The sequence below is a fragment of the Panicum virgatum genome, chromosome 2N, assembly GCF_016808335.1.
Source record: "Panicum virgatum strain AP13 chromosome 2N, P.virgatum_v5, whole genome shotgun sequence".
Taxonomy (NCBI): Eukaryota; Viridiplantae; Streptophyta; class Magnoliopsida; order Poales; family Poaceae; genus Panicum; species Panicum virgatum.
This window is the reverse complement of record NC_053146.1, coordinates 56,240,998-56,263,083: the sequence shown is the minus strand read 5'-3', so window position 1 is coordinate 56,263,083 and position 22,086 is coordinate 56,240,998. Positions and strand designations below refer to the sequence as shown.

The 22,086-nt window shown below is 47.4% G+C and overlaps 1 protein-coding gene across 2 annotated transcripts; it reads left to right on the top strand.

Annotated features, from left to right (window-relative positions):
- The first annotated feature begins 206 nt into the window (after nt 1–206).
- LOC120658267 (Fanconi anemia group J protein homolog) lies at nt 207–21,909 on the top strand. 2 transcript variants are annotated; one of them, XM_039936502.1, is made up of 28 exons: nt 207–712; nt 836–890; nt 975–1,050; nt 1,237–1,301; nt 1,387–1,437; nt 1,533–1,633; nt 1,720–1,861; nt 2,068–2,129; nt 2,210–2,289; nt 2,408–2,478; nt 2,990–3,077; nt 3,196–3,268; nt 3,354–3,446; nt 3,745–3,853; nt 4,437–4,530; nt 16,192–16,275; nt 16,345–16,501; nt 16,609–16,796; nt 16,930–16,974; nt 17,117–17,145; nt 17,231–17,352; nt 17,436–17,483; nt 19,373–19,497; nt 19,573–20,051; nt 20,137–21,001; nt 21,083–21,136; nt 21,225–21,426; nt 21,548–21,909. In XM_039936502.1, exons 1-27 carry the CDS (start codon nt 319–321, stop codon nt 21,420–21,422), a joined length of 3,948 nt encoding a protein of 1,315 aa, XP_039792436.1. In that variant the 5' UTR covers nt 207–318; the 3' UTR covers nt 21,423–21,426; nt 21,548–21,909. The 2 variants fall into 2 exon arrangements, with proteins under 2 accessions (XP_039792436.1, XP_039792437.1); XM_039936503.1 differs by having other exon boundaries at nt 208–712; nt 21,225–21,347.
- The last annotated feature ends 177 nt before the right edge of the window (nt 21,910–22,086 follow it).

Here is a 22,086-nt window from a genome sequence, read left to right as displayed (position 1 = left end):
GCAGGACGCTGCCACGCTGAGCGTTACCAATCATGCGAAGCGACCATGGTAAATGCAGTATGCAGCAGAAGCTCAGCGCACTTGGGCCATCTGAATCTGACCGAACCGTTGTCTCGCCTGAGCCATGGGCCAAATCCCTTCAGAAGATACTGTTGGGCCTAACGAATATTAGCCCACGAGCACAAGCTCATCATCTCGCGAAACGTATCATATACACCAGGGTGGCGCGGGGCGACTTTTCGAGCAGCATTTAGCTTCGCATTTCCCCCCAATTCCTCCCGCCCAACCCACCGCCCAAATCCTCTCAGCCACCCTCCGATGGGCGCCGCCGCCATGGCCAGCCCCGACGCCGACGACTTCGTCTCGCCGTCGGCATCGGCGCCTCCCGCCCCGCGAGCGCGGGCCGACGGAGGCGTGTACCATGTGGCCGGCGTGCCGGTGGAGTTCCCCTACAAGCCCTACGGGACACAGCTGGCGTTCATGGGGCGGGTCATCGCCACGCTCGACCGCGCGCGGCGGCAGGGGCAGTCGCACGCGCTCCTAGAGTCTCCAACCGGCACCGGCAAGTCGCTCTCCCTCCTCTGCTCCGCGCTCGCCTGGCAGCGGCACTACCCGCTCCGCTCCCCACCCACCGCGCCCGCCACTCCCCCCGACCCGTTCCTCCACGGCGGAGGATTTGTCGCCGACGATACCCAGCCGCAGGCGACGCCGGGTGCGCCTCGCTCCCCATTTCCTCTCTCTTCAATTCCTTTGGCGGTTCTTGGACCAATCTTTCTTGGTAATCCGTGGCTTGTCGTTTGCTCATTTTCCCTTTTGGGGGTTCTTGATTGTTCAGTCGTCCCGGTGAAGGCGGCCAAGAAAAAGAACGCTCCGACCATCTATTACGCGACGTAGGATTTCTGCTTTGTGACTTCGATTGATGAGGGCCGTGGACGATTTCGACTCTGATTTCTTTGTTGGTTGTATTTCTGAAGGCGGACGCACGCGCAGATAACCCAGGTTGTCCGGGAGTACCGCAAGACGTCGTACCGAGTGCGCATGGCCATCTTGGTAATCCTTGTTCCATCTGAATTTGTTTCTTGCCTTTTTCTCTGTTAAGATAGAGAACGTGTAGTTCAAACGCATGTTGTTTGAACTAGATTTCTAATGGTAACTGATAGTTGTTCTGGGGCGACAACAACATTGTCTGTTTCCATTTGTGGTTCATAATGATGAGTCTGTACTCTGTCAAAGCAGGCCTCAAGGAAGCATTACTGCGTAAATAAGCTTGCTTGCATGAGTGACAACATTGATGAGCAATGGTAATTAACATAAAACAGCATCTCTTTCAAACCTTTTGCATTCACATTAGGAACCTAACTTCTAATTGAGTTTTTCTCTCATCAGCAAGTTGCTGCTAGACGACAATGTTCAAGGTTCCTCATGCTCAGAATTCAAGTGAGCTTTCCTATCTTCTAAATGTCAGAACATATAGTTTGCCGGGAGAGCATCTTTTCCTCTTTAAATGCTAATGCTATGAGTTAAACGTGCAGGAATGCTCAAAAACTAAGTCGACATCCATCCCTTCAGATTGGTGGCTGCTATGAAGTTCATGATATTGAGGACCTTGTCAGGGTTGGACGGAAAGTGAAGGGTACATGTCTCTTTAGTTTCCACCTGATAGTTTTATATGGTCCTTGCTGATTCCCCTTCAATTATCTACAATTCCATTATTGGCAGGATGCCCATACTTTGCTGCACAACACATGGCAGAAGCAGCACAGCTGGTTTTCTGCCCATATAACTACCTGATTAGTCCGGTTGTCAGGAGGGCAATGGACATTGATATCAGTGGCTCAGTCATTATTCTTGATGAGGCACAGTAAGATTTCACTTCTATGACTCTTTTGGATAATCAATTACTTGTTGATTTCGTTTCCTCAATTAAATTGGAATGGTTCTTGACTTCTTGTGCGCGCCTTTTTATGTGATTGGCTCTCAATATTTCCCTTCAGAGTGGTTTTAGGCATGTAGTGACAAAATGGCGACCCTGCTTATTTGTCTTCATCTTGCATCCTCATTTTGCAGCAACATAGAAGATACAGCACGTGATGCTGGAAGTGTTGATGTCGATGAAGAATCACTTTACTGTAAATCAACCGCAAAAATCTCAGTCGAAATTCATTTTCCGTTAAAGTTTAAAAGCATGCTAAAATTGACTCTGGCAAAGTGTTGCAGGCAGAACTACAAAACTTGGCCACTGATGAGGCTGTTGCAATGATATACCAACCCCTACATGATGTTATTCAGGTACCTCTCAGAAGAGAAGAGAAGCCCTACTGTTTTTTCTTTTCCAGTAAAAGTAAGGATAATTTTATTAGTTAGTACTAACATTATTCCTAGACCTAAGCTTTTAGTACTATTGCAGGGTCTTATTGGTTGGATTTCTGAGCGGGAGGATAATCTGCAGAATCACGAGTTTGGACATCCAGCTTTATAGTACGTAGCATGTGACTCATTTCCTGGTTCTTATATGATTTATTGTTTACTATTTATTGAGCCATGTATGAAGTGGCATTCACATATATATTAAAAAAAACTCGACCGGCAGGGGAAAGACCGCCCCCACGGCATTGCATTAAGAAACCTCAGCCAAGCCGGCTGAGAAAACCTCCGAAACCCTGGCTTCACCCTATAGGGCTGCATGGTAACCTGGGCCGACCACAACCCACTGTGTTAGCGACCATTGCAACTACCCCTGGTAGGAGGGTCCAAACCAACCACAGGTGCCACAGGCCGGCGCCCTACCACTATATTTTGGGTTGCCAGCGTTTTCATTATTATTCTTTTTTTGCTACCACCAGGATTTGAAGTTTGAACCCTAGTTGGTGTCTTCCTCAACTGGGAAGCTTACCACTACATTACAGGAGTGTTGGTGTGACATTCACATATAGTGCAGCACTGTATGTTTTTCCTACCTACAGTGCACTTAACCTTCTGTAATCTTCAGTTGGACTGGTGAAAAGGCTATGAAAGAACTCGAGTGGGCTGGTATTACTTCAACACACTTCTCGGTATTGCAAGAATGTGCAACAAAGGTGCTTTTATTTCAAATATCGCAGTGCAGTTGCTCTTGCATATATTAATCTATATTGGTGCGGATGTGAAACGTTCAGACTCTCAACTTATATACTGATATTCATATTCTTTCTTTAGGCAGTTAAAGCTGCTTCTGATACCGAATCAGATGGATCACACTTAAGTGGTGGTCGTGCTATGAAACTAGAGAGTAAGTAGTAGACTGGCAACTACTTTATTTCATTCATCTTGAGTACACACTTAGTAACCCAATGATGTTATTCAATCTTTTGCAGGTCTATTCTCTTCATTGAGCTATTTTTTTGCTAATAATGGGCGTAATTCATGTGATTATCAACTTGCTTTGCAGCGTTTTGTTAAAAAGGAAGGTAATAAGTCATTTATATCCTTAATCTAAATCAAGAAACAATCTTAGAACCCAGGTAAATCTTTCATGATAACATGAGTACAGTGATAACTGATAAGACATTGAGTAAAATATTTAATCCTCCAGGTTGTGCACTTTAGGTGTTGTAAAAGAGCCATTAGTGGCATTGTTATTCAAATCACAAACCTGGTTGCTTACTTTAATATAATCCATTAATTCTTTGTATGCTGTCAGTTCTATTCCATTAATTCAAGAGCAATATTTCTAATTTCATCACATGACTTTTGAACCATTCGCAGGCAAGGATGAAATTTCTTCAAAATGCACAATGAGTTTATGGTGTCTCAATCCTGCTGTTGTCTTTCGAGAAATTGCGGATTTAACACTTTCAGTAATTCTGACATCTGGGTAAGTCTGCTCAGTCCTTTTCCCACTTCGGATGTTAAAATGCTTTAATTTGACTTTAGTAATACGGCCCTGTTAAGAAGCAGATATCCGATCAGATGGTGAATGAAACTAGGAAAAGAAAAAAAACATAGAAGATGAACTAGACATGCTGATGGTAGCTACTCCAAATACATCAATCCTGCATCGTTCATGGTTTTGACAGTATAACTGAACATTTCTTTTGCATTGTTCATGGGAAAGGGGACGAATTAGTCAGTGACTGCCAGTAACTTGCTTGAGTAGTTTTTTTTTCTTTCTGGAACACGTATAACTCCTATGAGTAAGTCCCAACATTAAAGCATTAACATCATGCAGATTTCTGCCAACTGGAACTTGTCTGAAGACAGGGTTTTCAGTATTATGTGGACTAGTGTAAAGGCTTTTCAGTACCTTTTAGACACATGGCCCATCAAGATAGACATCTCACAAACCAAAAATTCATTTATTATCATATTATGCCACAATTGAGGTTCTCTGAAATTTCCTATGATAGTTCTCTCCAGTGTCAGATAATTTACAGCTCTTAAACTACATGTATCTGCAGCACACTTTCACCAATGGGTTCATTTGCATCTGAACTTGGTGTCCAGTTTGAGGCTTGCCTGGAAGCTCCTCATGTAATTAATGTCGATTCTCAGGTACATCTAATCAATGTTTTTTATTCTGCAAATTGACATTAGTTCATTTTTCTCCAATGCAATGTCTGGGCATAAAATACACTATGTCACTGTTGCTTGCTTCTCTTCTTCTGACCCAAGGTAAATGTGACGGAACCGCCAAATTAAAACTCTAATTAAGCGTAATGGCCGTCATTTGAACACATCGGGCTCATTAGCTTAATGGTTTAATTTGGCGATCCTTTCTCAACCCACGCCCCGATCGAAACATCACCGATAGTCCCACGCGAAGGTGGGCGCAGATGGTACAAGCACGACACATATTTGAATATACAACAAATATACATAGAACTTGACCTTAAGTTTTACAAACCGAGTTTGAATAAATACATACTTCACAAACTCTACAATACTGAAATCCTGGCTCGTCTAGAGGAACGGGCCTACAGCTACCAAAAGTGAGCCCTAGAGAGATCCCTAACTAAACGTCCGGCTCCACGACCACCCATCCCTCTGCATCCCGGCGGATGAACTTGGCGCAGCAGGGACAGAAGTCTACGTCTGCGTGCCCTGAAATAATGTTGGCAACAAACCCTGAGTATTCTAATACTCAGCAAGGCTTACCCGACCAGTGGGTATAACTTAGCCCACATAGCTAGACATGCAAGGCTTTTGGCTGGTGGTTATTTTGCAGAAAAAGCAACTAAAGTAATTCCTTACTTTCATTATTTTAGCTTCAGATTCTAAATAAATTAACTCTCATCTCATATTCGCAAAGACCTACTATAGCAAACATGGTGATGCAAGCAAAATAATTCGATGAGCTCAATATTTTATATAAACATACCTAACTCATGTTCTACATTTTTGCTACGGTGTGACAAAGAGACCAAGGCCCTCATAACCGCGAGACACGGCGAATCGATCCGATTTAACCTTGCAAGGTGGACCTAACCAACACGGCACGTATTTGCCCCGTTGGACTATACATACCAACCATTCCCCTCCCCGCCTCGAACTACAGGAACCAGCCCAACGACATATGGTCAGCCGAGCTCAACGTGAGACCACCAAAAGTAAACACATGCATCCCAATTCTCCGCGACTACTCGACTCGCCCCAGGAGTTGGGTGCGGGTTCCTGTACTTTCGAAGCAAGGCAGTACTCGGCTTACCGGTTTCGACTACCTCCTACTCCCGGCATGCGGTTAGTACAGTTCAATCCCCGATCAGCACTGCCACATCCACCGGTCCTTAATCGACACAGACGGGGCTAAGACACCCAGGAACCCTGTCCTGCTGCCATACCTATCCATCATCCCCGCCCGGTCTCACATTTCCATGTTCATTTCGAAACCAAGCTCATATACTGAATTATATAAAGATAATAACGTATCTCGCGAGTAACCGGAAATTACTCGACTCCTAACATCCTACATCTCGCGAGTGCAGGAGACCACTCGTCTTCTACCGGTAACATTAAGCTTAGCACAACTATCGTCCTATACATGCTAGTATAACTCGGGGAATCCTAGGAATCATGCAACTAGGGTTCCAAACAATTCCTGAACTTAATGCACAAGTAATAGAAACATACATAGGTGTCTTAATTTAAAATACTAGGATGTGCACCGGGGCTTGCCTTGCGCCTGCTGCTCAACACTGGGGCCAGACGGGCCTTGGGCCGGGTGCTCACACCCCTCCTCTTGAGCTTGCGTCGTTTGCTCTTGTGGTGCCGCGATCACCTCAAAGACGGCTCCCTCAGATGCGGATGCTACACGTATGCATATGAATTAAATGAGTGCAGCCCAAGAATGTAACTAGTTTACTTTAACTGAAACACCCTGCGGACTGTCCGCGCCCGAGTGGCGGACTGTCCGCCGCACTATCCTACCAACCCAGCAGAGGCAACAACGTCTCTGGAACTTTTTCCCATTTTACCTGCGGACTGTCCGGCCACCCCTGGCGGACCGTCCGCAGTTCAAGTACTCAACCCACCAGAGACGAAAACGTCTCTGGACAATTTCCTAGACTCTACTGCGGACTGTCCGCGCCCTAGTAGCGGACCGTCCGCAGTTCACCCCTGCGAACCTCCAGAGACGACATCGTCTCTGGAACAAATTTGAGCCTCAATGGCGGACCGTCCGCTCCCCGATAGCGGACTGTCCGCAGTCAATCTTGCAAAAACAACCAGAGGCAACATCGTCTCTTGACAAAACTAACCTGACCGGCGGACCGTCCGCGCCTCCCAGGCGGACCGTCCTGCGATAACTAATTTCTGACCTTCGCCCTAGGCGGCAGCAAGGGTGGCGGCGACGGCGGAGGCCGTGCTCCGGCGCCGCCGACACGCCATGGAAGGGGAAAAAGGCTGGGAAGCATAAGAAACTCACCACGAATCCATTCCCGCGGTCGGTTCGAGTGGAGGGCGACCGGAGAGGCGGATCAGCGGTGGAACTGAGCTTCAACGCCTCCAATGGCGTCCGGCGGTGGTGGGAAGGATTCCGGCCGTGAGGAGCCGGTCTGGAGGTTTGGGAAAGTGGAGGAGGGGCTAGGGAAGGTACTCGCGCAAGGAATCGAGTTAGGATGGCCGGAGAAGGGAGATCGAGGGGAGAGGGCGACGTCGAGGCGAGCGGTCTAGAGTCGCTCGGTTCTGGACGAAATGAGGAGGAAGAGAGATCTGACCAGCGGGTCCCACATCCGTCCAGATAAATATCTGGCGATGCCTCGCGGACTGTCCGCGTGGTGGTTGTTACAATCCTACCCCCTAAAAGAAATCTCGCCCCGAGATTTAAGGAATAGCTAAAGTGAGAGTTATAAATTGGTGTGTACCTCGATAGACTTGTAGCAATTCCGGACATTTAGCCTGAACAAATTCCTCCGTCTCCCAAGTAGCTTCCCGCTCGGAGTGGTTGCTCCATTGCACTTTATAGAAAACACTGGTTTGATTCCGAGTGACCCTGGTTTTGTGATCAACGATTTTGATTGGGTATTCGGGATAGACAAGATCGGGTTCCACTTGTAGTTTCTCAATGTCAAACACCTTCTCTGGAACACGGAGGCATTTCCTGAGCTGAGATACGTGGAATATATTATGAACCGCGGATAAGTGGGCAGGAAGCTCCAAACGGTATGCCACTGGCCCACATTGCTCAACAATAAGAAAAGGCCCAACATAACGAGGTGCGAGCTTTCCTTTCACCCCGAACCGTTGAACCCCCTTCATTGGAGATACCCGCAGATAGACATGATCCCCCACTAGAAACAGGGTGGATTGACTGCTTTTTGTCCGCATAACTCTTTTGTCGGGATTGGGCAATCTTCAAATTTTCCTGAATGACCCGAACCTGCTCTTCTGCTTCATTCACCATATCGGGCCCAAAGAAAGTTCTCTCCCCCGCTTCTGACCAATTCAAAGGCGTTCTGCATTTCCGTCCATATAAGGCCGTAAATGGAGCCATCTTGATGCTTTCTTGATAACTGTTGTTATAAGCAAACTCGGCCAATGGCAAGCACTCATCCCATTTCTGACTGTAGGTGAGCACGCAAGCCCTAAGCATGTCCTCTAATATTTGGTTTATTCTCTCTGTCTGACCGTCAGTCTGGGGATGATAAGCCGAGCTGCGGAGGAGCCGAGTGCCGAGGGCGGCATGAAAGTGCTCCCAAAACCGGGCAATGAACTGAGCACCCCGGTCTGAAATGATTGTTTTTGGAATTCCATGAAGACTCACAATGCGATCTATATATAGCTGAGCGTATTGCTTCGCCGCATGTGTGGTCTTTACCGGTAGAAAATGGGCCGACTTGGTGAGACGATCTACAATAACCCATATCGAGTCATACCCCTTGGTAGTTTTGGGTAGACCGACGATGAAATCCATACTAATGTCTTCCCACTTCCAGGATGGAATACTCAATGGCTGCAAGGGGCCGGCTGATCTCAAGTGGCTATCCTTAACCCTCCGACAGGTGTCACATTCTGACACATAACTTGCGATTTCCCGCTTCATCCTTGTCCACCAAAACCGCTGTTTCAGATCCTGATACATCTTGTTGCTGCCAGGATGGATAGAATACCTAGAGAGGTGAGCCTCATCAAGAATTTGTTTCCGGAGTTCTAAATCCTTAGGTACCACCAGCCGGTTCTTAAACCATAGCACACCCTCGCCATCTAGCTGAAAACATGCCACACGAGGGTCCCTTTCCATGAGCCTCTGCCTAATCCTTTCCATGCCAATATTATCTCTTTGAGCGGCAATAATTTGATCCCGCAGTGTTGGAGTGAGGGTAATATGAGTAAGTGTACCCTCCGCTACTATAGCCAAATTCAGCTTCTCCATCTCTTGGCATAGAGTTGCATGCATAGGGGTTACTGAGATACAGTTGCAACTTGCCTTTCTGCTCAATGCATCTGCTACCACATTAGCTTTGCCCGGGTGATAGTGGATTTCCAGATCATAATCCTTAATCAATTCCAACCACCGTCTCTGGCGCAAGTTTAGCTCATTCTGAGTAAAAATATACTTTAGACTCTTGTGGTCGGAGTATATATGCACAGGATTACCCAGAAGATAATGACGCCAAAACTTCAGCGCATGCACCACTGCTGCCAATTCCAAATCATGAGTGGCATAATTCTCTTCGTGTCGCCTAAGTGCTCTGGAAGCATAAGCTATCACCCGCTGATCTTGCATAAGGACGCAGCCAAGGCCCGTACCTAATGCATCACATACAAACATCAAGGCCAGAATCATACCTGGCTAAGTCAAAGGCGGAAATGAGAATGCAGCCAAAACTCATACCTGATGCATCACAATAAACATCAAATGGTCGAGTGATATCTGGCTGAGCCAGGACAGGAGCAGACGTCAGAAGTCTTCTCAAGGTCTGGAAAGCCTGCTCACAATTGTTGCCCCAACTAAATCTCACTCCTTTCTTGAGTAATTCGGTCATGGGCCTAGCAATTTTTGAGAACTCCGGTACAAACCGGCGATAATATCCTGCTAGCCCAAGAAAACTTCGAATCTCAGGAACAGAGGTAGGAGTCTGCCAATCCAGGACATCCTGAATCTTGCTAGGATCAACAGAAATCCCTTTGTCCGAGATGATGTGGCCCAAGAACTGGACTTCCTTGAGCCAAAAATCGCATTTGCTAAATTTGGCATACAGCTTGTGCTCCCGCAGGCGCTGAAGCACAATGCGGAGATGCTCTGCATGCTCTTCTTCATTCTTGGAAAATATAAGAATGTCGTCGATGAAAACAATGACAAACTTATCTAGCTCGGGCATGAATACCGAGTTCATGAGGTACATGAAATGAGCAGGGGCATTGGTTAGCCCGAAAGACATGACCAGATATTCAAAAAGTCCGTATCTGGTGGAAAAAGCTGTCTTGGGAATATCCTCAGCTCTAATCTTTATCTGATAATAGCCAGAGCGGAGATCAATCTTGGAAAATACTTTGGCCCCGAATAACTGATCAAACAGAATATCAATCCGGGGAAGGGGATATTTATTCTTGATTGTGACAGCATTTAGAAGTCTGTAGTCCACACACAACCTGAGGCTTTCATCCTTCTTTTTCACAAAAAGTGCAGGACAGCCCCAGGATGACTTGCTAGGACGGATGTAGCCCTTATCAAGCAATTCCTGCAATTGCTTCTTTAGCTCAGCTAGCTCATTGGGTGGCATCCGGTAAGGTCTCCTAGATATCGGTGCCGTACCCGGTTGCAATTCAATGGCAAATTCCACATCACGGTCCGGTGGCATTCCAGGCAAATCATCCGGAAAGACGTCCGGATATTCACACACCACTGGTATGTCCTCTAGCTTCTTGCCCTCAGCGTGGTGCACCGCATGAGTCAAAGACGCTGGGTCCCTCAAATTCAAAGTCATACTACCATGAATAGAGGAGTTGATGTGCCCGGATTGTGAGGTCGTGTCCAGAGTAACTCCCTGACCCGCCATCCAGTTCATACCCAATATAATATCTATCCTTTGGGTTGGTAACATTATCAGGGCCATAGGGAAAATTTTTCCTTGCAACTGTAGGGGTACTTGCTTAACAAACTGATTGGTGATTAACTTTCCCCCAGGCGAATGAATGTGGTATGGCTTGGGCATGCTTTCAATTTTTAATCCCAGTCTAACAATACACCCCTTGCTAATAAAGGTATGAGACGCCCCTGAATCAAATAATATTGTAACGGGTTGTTCATTTACTGAGAACGTACCCGCCATCACTGGAGCTCCCTCAGGAATACCCTCGAGGGTGGTGTAGTGCACTTGCCCCGACTTGAAGGGGGCCACTTGCTGCTTCTGACCCTGCTGGCTCGACTGCTGGCCTTGCTTGGGTGGCATTGGGCAATTCCGTGCAAAGTGACCCGGCTGCCCGCAGTTGTAGCACGGAAACAGATTGGGGCGCACCCCCGGCTGCTGCACCCAGACCTTCTGCTCATTCAGCTGAGGAGCAGGAGGCCTGACCGTCCCCTGTGGCTGAGTGTACTGAGGGGGCCTGTATCCCCACTGTTGCTGTGGCTGGTGCAGAAAGGGGGCTCGCTGTGGGCCCGACTGCACCAAGCGAAACCTCTGAGGGGCACTGCTTGAGGATCCCGCTGCCGGCGCCTTTCTCTTCTTTTCTGCCTTGTGAGCTAGGTGGGCGTCCTCCTGTATGATAGCCCCGTTGACTAGCTCACTGAAACTGTCGAACCTGACCATCGCCAAACGATCCTGGAGCTTGGTACTGAGCCCCTGCCTGAAACACGCCTGCTTCTTCTCGTCAGTGTCCACATGGTACCCAGCATACTGTGAGAGAGTGTTGAATGCTTGGGAGTACTGTAGTACACTGTTATTGCCCTGCTTCAGGGCCAAGAACTCGGTGAGCTTCCTGCGAATAACCCCTGCAGGAATATGATGCGCTCTGAAGGCTTCCTTGAACTGTTCCCAAGTGAAACGAGTGTCCGCGGGGAACATTGTCACATGATTATCCCACCATGTGCGTGCTGGGCCCCTAAGCTGCTGAGCGGCAAATCCTGCCTTGTCCCCATCATTGTACTGGTGCAGGGTGAATTTGGACTCGATAGTCCGAAGCCAGCTGTCTGCCTCCAGCGGTTCATCCGCTTTATGGAAGAGCGGTGGTTGAGTAGCCAGAAACTCTGGATATCCAGGAGCAGGCGGCTGGTGGTGATGTCCAGGCTGCGGCGCTCTGCCCTGCGCCACGAGCTCACGGAGGAGTGCCGTCTGCTCATCGCGCCCAGTGAGCATGGCCGCAATGGCCTGGGCCAACTCAGGAGGGTTCGGTGGTTCTCCCATTCTGCATTCAACCATGACGAGGTTAGTTCCATCATCCATGGTAAATCAAGACAAAACCGATAGCAACTAATCCTTGCAAGTCATGGCACAATGCAGAATGTAGGGCTTCAAAACAATTCTGAAGGATACTAGCAGGCGGGGCCAGGCGATTGATCGGCGCCACCAATTGGTCTGACCGAGCTGCCCTGGTCCAGCCGAAATTAGTACGGCGGACCGTCCGCAGTACATAAGCGGACCGTCCGCTTCCCAAAATCCTAGTTGACCGGACTGTCCGCGGAGAGTCTACGGACCGTCCGCCGTGCGCACTGTCAACCAGATTCAGTTCCACCCGGCTCTGGTAAATTTTTCTCAAGGTCCGGCGGACCGTCCGCGGGTCCTAACCGGACTGTCCGCTGAACATGCCTCGCGACAGTGCCTCCGGTCCGGCCGACGATACTCTCGCAACCTTTCACGCCCCCCTACCAACCCTCTCGATCCGCACGTCATCTACAAAGGTCCTTAGGATCGTAGACTCACACCCCCACCAATTCCCACGGAAAAACCCCAAAAACCTTACAAAAACGAGATGCATGCTCGCCCTACGCACAAAACCCATTTTTATATTTTTAGAAAAACTCGAAATTTAGTCACGCCTGTACCACCCTCGGTGAGTTTCGGCTCTGATACCAGCTGTGACGGAACCGCCAAATTAAAACTCTAATTAAGCGTAATGGTCGTCATTTGAACACATCGGGCTCATTAGCTTAATGGCTTAATTTGGCGATCCTTTCTCAACCCACGCCCCGATCGAAACATCACCGATAGTCCCACGCGAAGGTGGGCGCAGATGGTACAAGCACGACACATATTTGAATATACAACAAATATACATAGAACTTGACCTTAAGTTTTACAAACCGAGTTTGAATAAATACATACTTCACAAACTCTACAATACTGAAATCCTGGCTCGTCTAGAGGAACGGGCCTACAGCTACCAAAAGTGAGCCCTAGAGAGATCCCTAACTAAACGTCCGGCTCCACGACCACCCATCCCTCTGCATCCCGGCGGATGAACTTGGCGCAGCAGGGACAGAAGTCTACGTCTGCGTGCCCTGAAATAATGTTGGCAACAAACCCTGAGTATTCTAATACTCAGCAAGGCTTACCCGACCAGTGGGTATAACTTAGCCCACATAGCTAGACATGCAAGGCTTTTGGCTGGTGGTTATTTTGCAGAAAAAGCAACTAAAGTAATTCCTTACTTTCATTATTTTAGCTTCAGATTCTAAATAAATTAACTCTCATCTCATATTCGCAAAGACCTACTATAGCAAACATGGTGATGCAAGCAAAATAATTCGATGAGCTCAATATTTTATATAAACATACCTAACTCATGTTCTACATTTTTGCTACGGTGTGACAAAGAGACCAAGGCCCTCATAACCGCGAGACACGGCGAATCGATCCGATTTAACCTTGCAAGGTGGACCTAACCAACACGGCACGTATTTGCCCCGTCGGACTATACATACCAACCATTCCCCTCCCCGCCTCGAACTAAAGGAACCAGTCCAACGACATATGGTCAGCCGAGCTCAACGTGAGACCACCAAAAGTAAACACATGCATCCCAATTCTCCGCGACTACTCGACTCGCCCCAGGAGTTGGGTGCGGGTTCCTGTACTTTCGAAGCAAGGCAGTACTCGGCTTACCGGTTTCGACTACCTCCTACTCCCGGCATGCGGTTAGTACAGTTCAATCCCCGATCAGCACTGCCACATCCACCGGTCCTTAATCGACACAGACGGGGCTAAGACACCCAGGAACCCTGTCCTGCTGCCATACCTATCCATCATCCCCGCCCGGTCTCACATTTCCATGTTCATTTCGAAACCAAGCTCATATACTGAATTATATAAAGATAATAACGTATCTCGCGAGTAACCGGAAATTACTCGACTCCTAACATCCTACATCTCGCGAGTGCAGGAGACCACTCGTCTTCTACCGGTAACATTAAGCTTAGCACAACTATCGTCCTATACATGCTAGTATAACTCGGGGAATCCTAGGAATCATGCAACTAGGGTTCCAAACAATTCCTGAACTTAATGCACAAGTAATAGAAACATACATAGGTGTCTTAATTTAAAATACTAGGATGTGCACTGGGGCTTGCCTTGCGCCTGCTGCTCAACACTGGGGCCAGACGGGCCTTGGGCCGGGTGCTCACACCCCTCCTCTTGGGCTTGCGTCGTTTGCTCTTGTGGTGCCGCGATCACCTCAAAGACGGCTCCCTCAGATGCGGATGCTACACGTATGCATATGAATTAAATGAGTGCAGCCCAAGAATGTAACTAGTTTACTTTAACTGAAACACCCTGCGGACTGTCCGCGCCCGAGTGGCGGACTGTCCGCCGCACTATCCTACCAACCCAGCAGAGGCAACAACGTCTCTGGAACTTTTTCCCATTTTACCTGCGGACTGTCCGGCCACCCCTGGCGGACCGTCCGCAGTTCAATTACTCAACCCACCAGAGACGAAAACGTCTCTGGACAATTTCCTAGACTCTACTGCGGACTGTCCGCGCCCTAGTAGCGGACCGTCCGCAGTTCACCCCTGCGAACCTCCAGAGACGACATCGTCTCTGGAACAAATTTGAGCCTCAATGGCGGACCGTCCGCTCCCCGATAGCGGACTGTCCGCAGTCAATCTTGCAAAAACAACCAGAGGCAACATCGTCTCTGGACAAAACTAACCTGACCGGCGGACCGTCCGCGCCTCCCAGGCGGACCGTCCGCGATAACTAATTTCTGACCTTCGCCCTAGGCGGCAGCAAGGGTGGCGGCGACGGCGGAGGCCGTGCTCCGGCGCCGCCGACACGCCATGGAAGGGGAAAAAGGCTGGGAAGCATAAGAAACTCACCACGAATCCATTCCCGCGGTCGGTTCGAGTGGAGGGCGACCGGAGAGGCGGATCGGCGGTGGAACTGAGCTTCAACGCCTCCAATGGCGTCCGGCGGTGGTGGGAAGGATTCCGGCCGTGAGGAGCCGGTCTGGAGGTTTGGGAAAGTGGAGGAGGGGCTAGGGAAGGTACTCGCGCAAGGAATCGAGTTAGGATGGCCGGAGAAGGGAGATCGAGGGGAGAGGGCGACGTCGAGGCGAGCGGTCTAGAGTCGCTCGGTTCTGGACGAAATGAGGAGGAAGAGAGATCTGACCAGCGGGTCCCACATCCGTCCAGATAAATATCTGGCGATGCCTCGCGGACTGTCCGCCGTCACCTCGCGGACTGTCCGCGTGGTGGTTGTTACAGTAAAGAAGAGAATTGCAATCTGTATTTGCAAGCTTTATCTGATGGCAAATTAGCAATGAACAGTCCTAGTTTGGTTAGGATGCATATTGCTAATTGGGATGCCGATGTGCCAACATGTATTTGAAATGAGCGCTTGGTTAAATTTACGTGAAAGCTAAACATATTGAGATAGCATACTTGGCCTGAACTTGATGTGCATTTGATATGGACTAGGGAGATCAGCTTTATTAATCCGAGCTTAGAGATAACAATGGCCTAGATCGGGTCTTGTTCACCCTCGGAAGAGGCTCTGAACCATGATGACTCAATCTCTGGCTAACAAACACAAAGAACTACCCAGCTTATATTCTGCTGGGACCTAACAACCAAAACTACCAAACCTAACTAATGTTGATCCTCTCCTGATAATCCTCCAACCGTGCTGAACTGATCAGGAGCTGGTGCCTGATGCTGAGGGCGCCTCCTTCACTGATATGTCCGGCCCACAAAATACAAATGCATCCACAACAGCATTATTCGTATCTCACTGTTTTAATTCTTGACTTCTATTTGGATCTGGTTTAAGGTTTATTAGCCCTGCTTTCTTATGTGAGTCCATAGCCTCTTTAAATTAAAAAGAACTTGACCCAAGAGAGAGACACCCCAAGGCATTGCTTGAAAGGTTGAGAAAAGACACCTGAAAGCTGCTCTTATCCTTATGGGGACACCGTTGCCACAAGCTGGGCCTTAACCTGTACTTTTGGGGAACAAACAGGGAGGGGCGTTTTTTCATGAGATCCAGGGTCGAGCCCTGGTTGCTAACCTCACAGCTGGAGAACTTACCATCATGCTACGCTACAGACATGTTCTCCTGTAGCCTCTTTAAAGGATTTTATAAATTGGTTCTTGGTTCATCGATGTAAATAGTGGTTAATTATGCCTCATACTTTCAGCGTTAAGAAACTTTTGCCTGATGAGTTCTCTCCCTTAGTTTGTTGGAGATCTAGATGTGGACCTTTTGTACTTGGAAAGACTAGCAAATATAGTTTACGTCAAACAGTAGTTGTTATTTGCAGTTTTTCAATCTTGGTTTGCAGGTTTTTGCAGCTGTTCTATCATCTGGTCCAACAAGACGTAAATTGAATGCTAGCTATAAAACTGCGGACAATTGTTCTTTCCAGGTAACTCTTCATTAAATCTGGTTATATGTTATTAACTTATTTTGAAAATATTATTTTGTTTTTACATAGGATGAACTTGGAACTTCACTAGAGGAAATATGCAGAATTGTGCCTGGTGGTGCTCTAGTGTTTTTTCCTAGCTATAAGTTGTTGGACAAATTACAAGTGCGCTGGTCTCAAACAGGTCAATGGGCACGGCTTAATGCTCAAAAACATGTGTTCGTTGGTAAGATTTCGTGAAGTATTCTGAAACATCATTTCGTTAACTATAGAAGACAGTACTATGCCATGTTAAGTTTTCTATGTTCTTTATTTATGACTTGGTTGTTTCAGAGCCCAAGGGAAGTACTGAGGAACTCGAGCCTGTTTTAAAAGGATACTATGATGCTATTCTTGGTAAAGCTCCTGTCAAGAAAGGCAGAGGTGGTGCAAAACAGATAGTGAAGAATCGATTGACAAAGAATTCATCACAGGAATCTGCAAAAGCAGGAGCCGCTCTTCTTGCAGTTTGTCGCGGGAAGGTGCTACTTTCTTACATCAAATGCTTATATGAATTCATTACATTCTTAAACCCTCCTTTAATTGTCTCAATCTGTTATGTGCTTATATGGTTATATCAGCTATAATTATGCTGGCTGTTGATTTTATTTCCAGGTATCTGAAGGGATTGACTTCTCTGATGACAATGCTAGAGTTGTGGTATCCTTTTGTCTTTTTACAACTAAAACTGATATGCCCTGAAGTGTTAGTATCAAACCATTTGCCCCTACTATCATGTAGCATGATTAGTAAATATTGTAAATGATTTCTATATCCAGTTGCTTCCTTGACCAGACATAAGGTTATTGTTGGCATCCCATTTCCAAATATGTATGTTTCTTTCCTTCTTTTTCTTTCTAGAGATGCAATGTGTTTACCTAATGTTCGACACTAACATTGATTCAACATGGATCAGAAATGATGTTCAAGTAAAGCTGAAAAAGAGATATAATGATTCATTCAAGTCATCAAAATGTTTGTTGAGTGGGAGCGAATGGTATTGCCATCAGGCATTTCGTGCTTTGAATCAAGCTGCAGGTATTTGACTGTTGACTTACCTGTTAAGCATCTCCTCTGGCTAAGATGTTGAAATTGCTAATTATTGTCCTTGTCTTTTTTAGGCCGTTGCATTCGTCATAAATCTGACTATGGAGGCATAATTTTGATTGGTAAGTTATCTGTATCTAAGATTTGCATGGCTGGACAGTGTAGGAAAGTAGGATTGGTGTATAATGTGGTCGATATATTGCTTGAGCCCCTTGGGCGGTATATATAGGAGTACATGGCTTGGAGGGTAAGTAGCCTCTCCTAGAGATAAGGAAGGTTATCCCGGGATTACAATCAATCCTAAACTAACCATATCCGGAGTTGCCTAATATACTCTAACATCCCCCCGCAGTCGTAGCGGTAGTAACACGAACGGTCAGACTGGAGAACAATGGAGACGTATCCCCCCTGCAGTCGGAACGCCGGTGCGAAAGCTTTGACTGGCGACTCATGCAGATGATAGCCCTTTAGTGACGTAGTAGCCGAAGTCGAGGTGGACGTGGTCGAAGCCGTGGAGGGGGCGCGGGTCGAAGCGTCGTCGAGGTGCTCGAGTCCACAAACTCAGCAGCTTCTTGCCGAAGACAGCAGCAGGACGGTGCGGCGGATGATGATGGTAGACGGCGCAGTTTGCGACTTAGGTCACGCTCAGGACAGGGGTGGTGACGGCGCAGGTTGCAGCAAGTGTCGCGCTCAGATCAGGGGTGGCGACGACGTCTTCCTTCAGGAACATCGGCGGCGATGTCCGCGCGAGAACGGCTGGAGGCGCGGAGGCGGATCGAGTGCCTGCTTGACGAAGACTGGCGGCGAGTGGCGCCACCGCCTGAAAAGGCGACGGCACCGGTAGGGTGGCTTGATCACGAACGATGTCGCTGCAGCCTGGAAGGGCTTAGTGACAACCTCGTCCTTCGGGAGTGTCGACGATGAACGGAGACGAACGGCAGGGCGACACAAACCGATCTTAGATCGAAAAAAATAGCAGCAGCATCAAGACGAACCTACGGGTACAATCTCGGGTGCACCAAGTGATGCCCTCCCAAACCTTATCCTCATCCGCCTGTTGGCCAGAGGGCAAAGGAAGGAAGGGGCAGGAGCAGCCTGAGCGGCTCCTCTGCTCCGGCCGCGCAGCAGCCCGACGACCCCCAGAAGCCGCCCCCGCAGCCGCGACCTTGCGGACGGCGGCGTGGCGTTGAGGGAGGAGGGGAAGCAGGCTCGCGGCGGCGTGTTGGAGAGGACCGGTGGTGGAGGGCGGTGGCAGCGCTGCGGCCCGGCGTGGACGTCGATTGGCGGTGCGGCGGCCCGCCGGCCCCGATGGTGCAGTGGCCTGGCGTCCCCGCGGTGGTCCTCCGCAGCCACGCACTCGCGCTCATGGCAGCGGTGCGGCGGCGCTGGTAGGAGTCGGGGCGCCTGGCCTGATGCGCGGGAGGGGCGGGCGGATCTGGATGCGGAGCCGAGGGGGACGACGACGCGGAGGCGTGCAGGCCCAGTGGCGCCCCCATGGCGATGTGGTACCCGACGGGGACGTCGAGCGGCGCTGCCATGGGGCGACCAGGGAAGAGGTAGGTCCTTCTACTGCTGGTTGACGACGACGGCGGCGCGGATTAGAGGGATCCGCGGCGCATCCTACGAGGGCGCTGCCCCCGGCGGAGATTGATCTCCCCGGGGGCGGCGCGGGTTGCAGCGGAAGCGGCGGCGGCTAGGTCAGGATCTAAAACCTAGGCGTCTGATGCCATGTGGGAAAGTAGGATTGGTGTATAATGTGGTCGATATATTGCTTGAGCCCCTTGGGCGGTATATATAGGAGTACATGGCTTGGAGGGCAAGTAGCCTCTCCTAGAGATAAGGAAGGTTATCTTGGGATTACAATCAATCCTAAACTAACCATATCCGGAGTTGCCTAATATACTCTAACAGACAGAAAAGTTTATTCGTGAAGTTTTGGTATTTAACTGATTTGACTATTTAGTAAATGGAGTGTGCCTTTTGAATCTAAATTTCCATGTTATGTGTACAGATGAACGATATCAGGAGGACAGAAATCTTGTTTACATTTCCAAATGGCTTAAGAATGCAATCAAGAAGTATGATAGTTTTCAGGATACAATAGATGGGTTGCAAAGGTTCTTTCAAAATGCTGAGGTATTGCTATTGTTACACATGTAATTTTTCTAATGTGGGGATGGGCCTGTCTGAAATATATGACCATCACTTCAGGAAAAAATAAAAATCAAAGATCATAACATGTTCCCCAAGATAAAGTTGGAATCCGAAGCACTTTCATCTCTCAGTGATAAAAGAAAGCTGCCATGGCCAGAATTAAGTTTGTCATACCACTCAGCACCGGAAAAGAATCAGAAGGTAAAGACTGAATGTCTTAGTCAGAAAGTTCCATACATTGATGAAGTGGCAGCAGACCAAAAAAAGGTGGGTACGTGTTATACGTCGCCAGAAGTATCAAAAATCTTGTCGAGATCTTCTCTTTTAGTAAAGAAAGAGATCTCTCTGACTCCCAACAGTCCTCAAATAGCATACCAACTGCCTGCCTGCAAAGTTCAATCTCATTCCGAAGGTGTAACTGATACTGAGGCAAACTATGAAGTCAAAACAGAAGTTATCAATATTGAAGAGGATGATTTTAAATATGAAGTCAAAACAGAAGTTATCAATATTGAAGAGGATGATTTTAAATCTCGGTAATCTATCATCTTTCAGGCTTCTTTTTCCTAGTATTGTACAATCATTTTTTTTCTTTAAATTGCTATATCCTAACATGTACAGGTATAAGATGACAATCTTAAATCCATTAGAAGGCAGATTGCCGCAGTCTACTCCAGTTGAGGAAACTTCTCCAGTGGCTAGCCCCAGCAACTATTCTGCAGTAAACATCTCAGTGGGGATCAACAATCAAAATCTTTCTTGTCTATCCACATCAGCATCTACTCCTGAAAGAACCACCTACAGAGACTGTCATGATACTTTGATCAACAGAAGTGTAAATTCTCACTGCGAGAAAAAGAGAAGGTTGAGATCCCCAATGAGCTGTTGCACTTACTCAGATCATTCTAATTCTGCAAGCAAATCACACTGCCATACTGATTATGCTGTTAACATACTCCATGGGGAGCTTAATAGAAATGCTGAACTGTATTGTAAGAATATGAGCATGTCAAGATGTGAAAATGTTGAGCTTGAAAGAAAAGTCACGGCAGAAGAGGTCTCAGAAAAGACGCCTAAGCAAAAAAAGCTTCTCATTAGTTGCATCAGATGCAAAAGAGCTCTTGGTTTAGAACAAGATGGGTTTCTTGTTACTTGTTCACAGTCTTCATCATCAAAATTTTACTTGGCATTTCTTTTGAGACATGGACTATCAACTATTGGTTTCCCAGAGGATGGTTTACCAGAATCAACTCCAGCAGAGATAGAACTATTAGAGTGTGATGCTTCTTCACTCAACCAGAATATCTTTGGCAAATTTAGCAGCCAGGGTTCATGTCATCATTCTGGTGTATGGTCTGCCAAGGATGGATGCGTGTACAAGGCAGTAGCCTGTCCTTTCTGCTTTTCTGAAAATGCATGCGCCACGATGATCCTCGGTGTACAAGTTCTTGCAACTGATAAACCAAATCAACAATTGGTGCAAAAGGTAGTTTGCTTATCTGGATGCATATAGTAATTTACTGGTATTGTTGCCGCATTAATTTGATGGCTGTCTCTTCAAATGAAGGTGCTCTTGTTCAGTGAGCGTTTGGATGTCAAGCCTGAGCCATCTAAGGGACAGGTATGGTGTCTCTTTTACCTGACTAAGCTGTTAGTGTACATTGCAAAAACTAATGGATCTAATTGGGGCTATCTGCTTGCATCTGAAGGCTTCAAGGATCCGGAGAGATTTTAGTAACTCCATCTCACCGCCACCAGTAATGGACCTTGAATCTTTTGCATATAAGCCATTGAAGAAGGATCCAGTGCCGCTGAACTCAAGAAGGTCCAAGGTCAGTTACTTACTGCCATTGCTGTTATCTTTTGCCGTTCTGCTCGTGATCACTTTCCCAGAATTTGAAGTGTAATCAGGTTCGCATGGTCCTCATCTTGCATCAACATAGTAAAACTTCTCAGACTATATAGTAACATTTCTCAGACTATAACTGATATAACACTCCAATTTTTCCCCTTTCAATTTTCTGAGGTGCAGCTAAGGTTACCTTCCACGAACAAACCCACAACTGGTACATGATATGGAAGGTCCATAAGATCAGGCAGCTATGACCTTTGCTACAAAGCATTGAGAAGAACTTTGTTCTGTGAAACGCGGCGTGCAGGGAAAAGATGCAGATGTCAACTTGCCATGCAAACATCTACATGGATTAGAGCAGTCGTTCCCTGAGCTGAATCAGGACGTAAAGTGCATGGCCTGGCAGTAGGATAGGATGCTGATATGTACATACATCTTTTTTTTTAGAAAATGTACATACATAATTGACGATGCCTCCGAGTGTACATTTATTAACAGTTTTTCATTTCAAGAACTTCGTGCCCACAGAAATTTCAAATCAAGGCTAGATTGAATTTGTCAACATTGACTAATCCTAAATAAACTTAGCACCCAACGTTCAAGGATAAATCAGGACATTGCTCAGGTTTGCCTTGGAGGCAAAAGGACTCGCCAAATATTTGACGAGTTGCCTTGGTCGTTGGTGGCCAAAAGAAAAAAAAATGAAAAAAGCGAATCTA

Coding starts and splice junctions, on each gene's coding strand:
- LOC120658267 (XM_039936502.1), top strand. CDS start 319: ATGGGCGCCGCCGCCATGGCCAGCCCCGACGCCGACGACTTCGTCTCG. Junction 16,975..17,116: donor ATGACAATGCTAGAGTTGTG/GTATCCTTTTGT, acceptor ACCAGACATAAG/GTTATTGTTGGCATCCCATT. Junction 21,002..21,082: donor ATCAACAATTGGTGCAAAAG/GTAGTTTGCTTA, acceptor CTTCAAATGAAG/GTGCTCTTGTTCAGTGAGCG.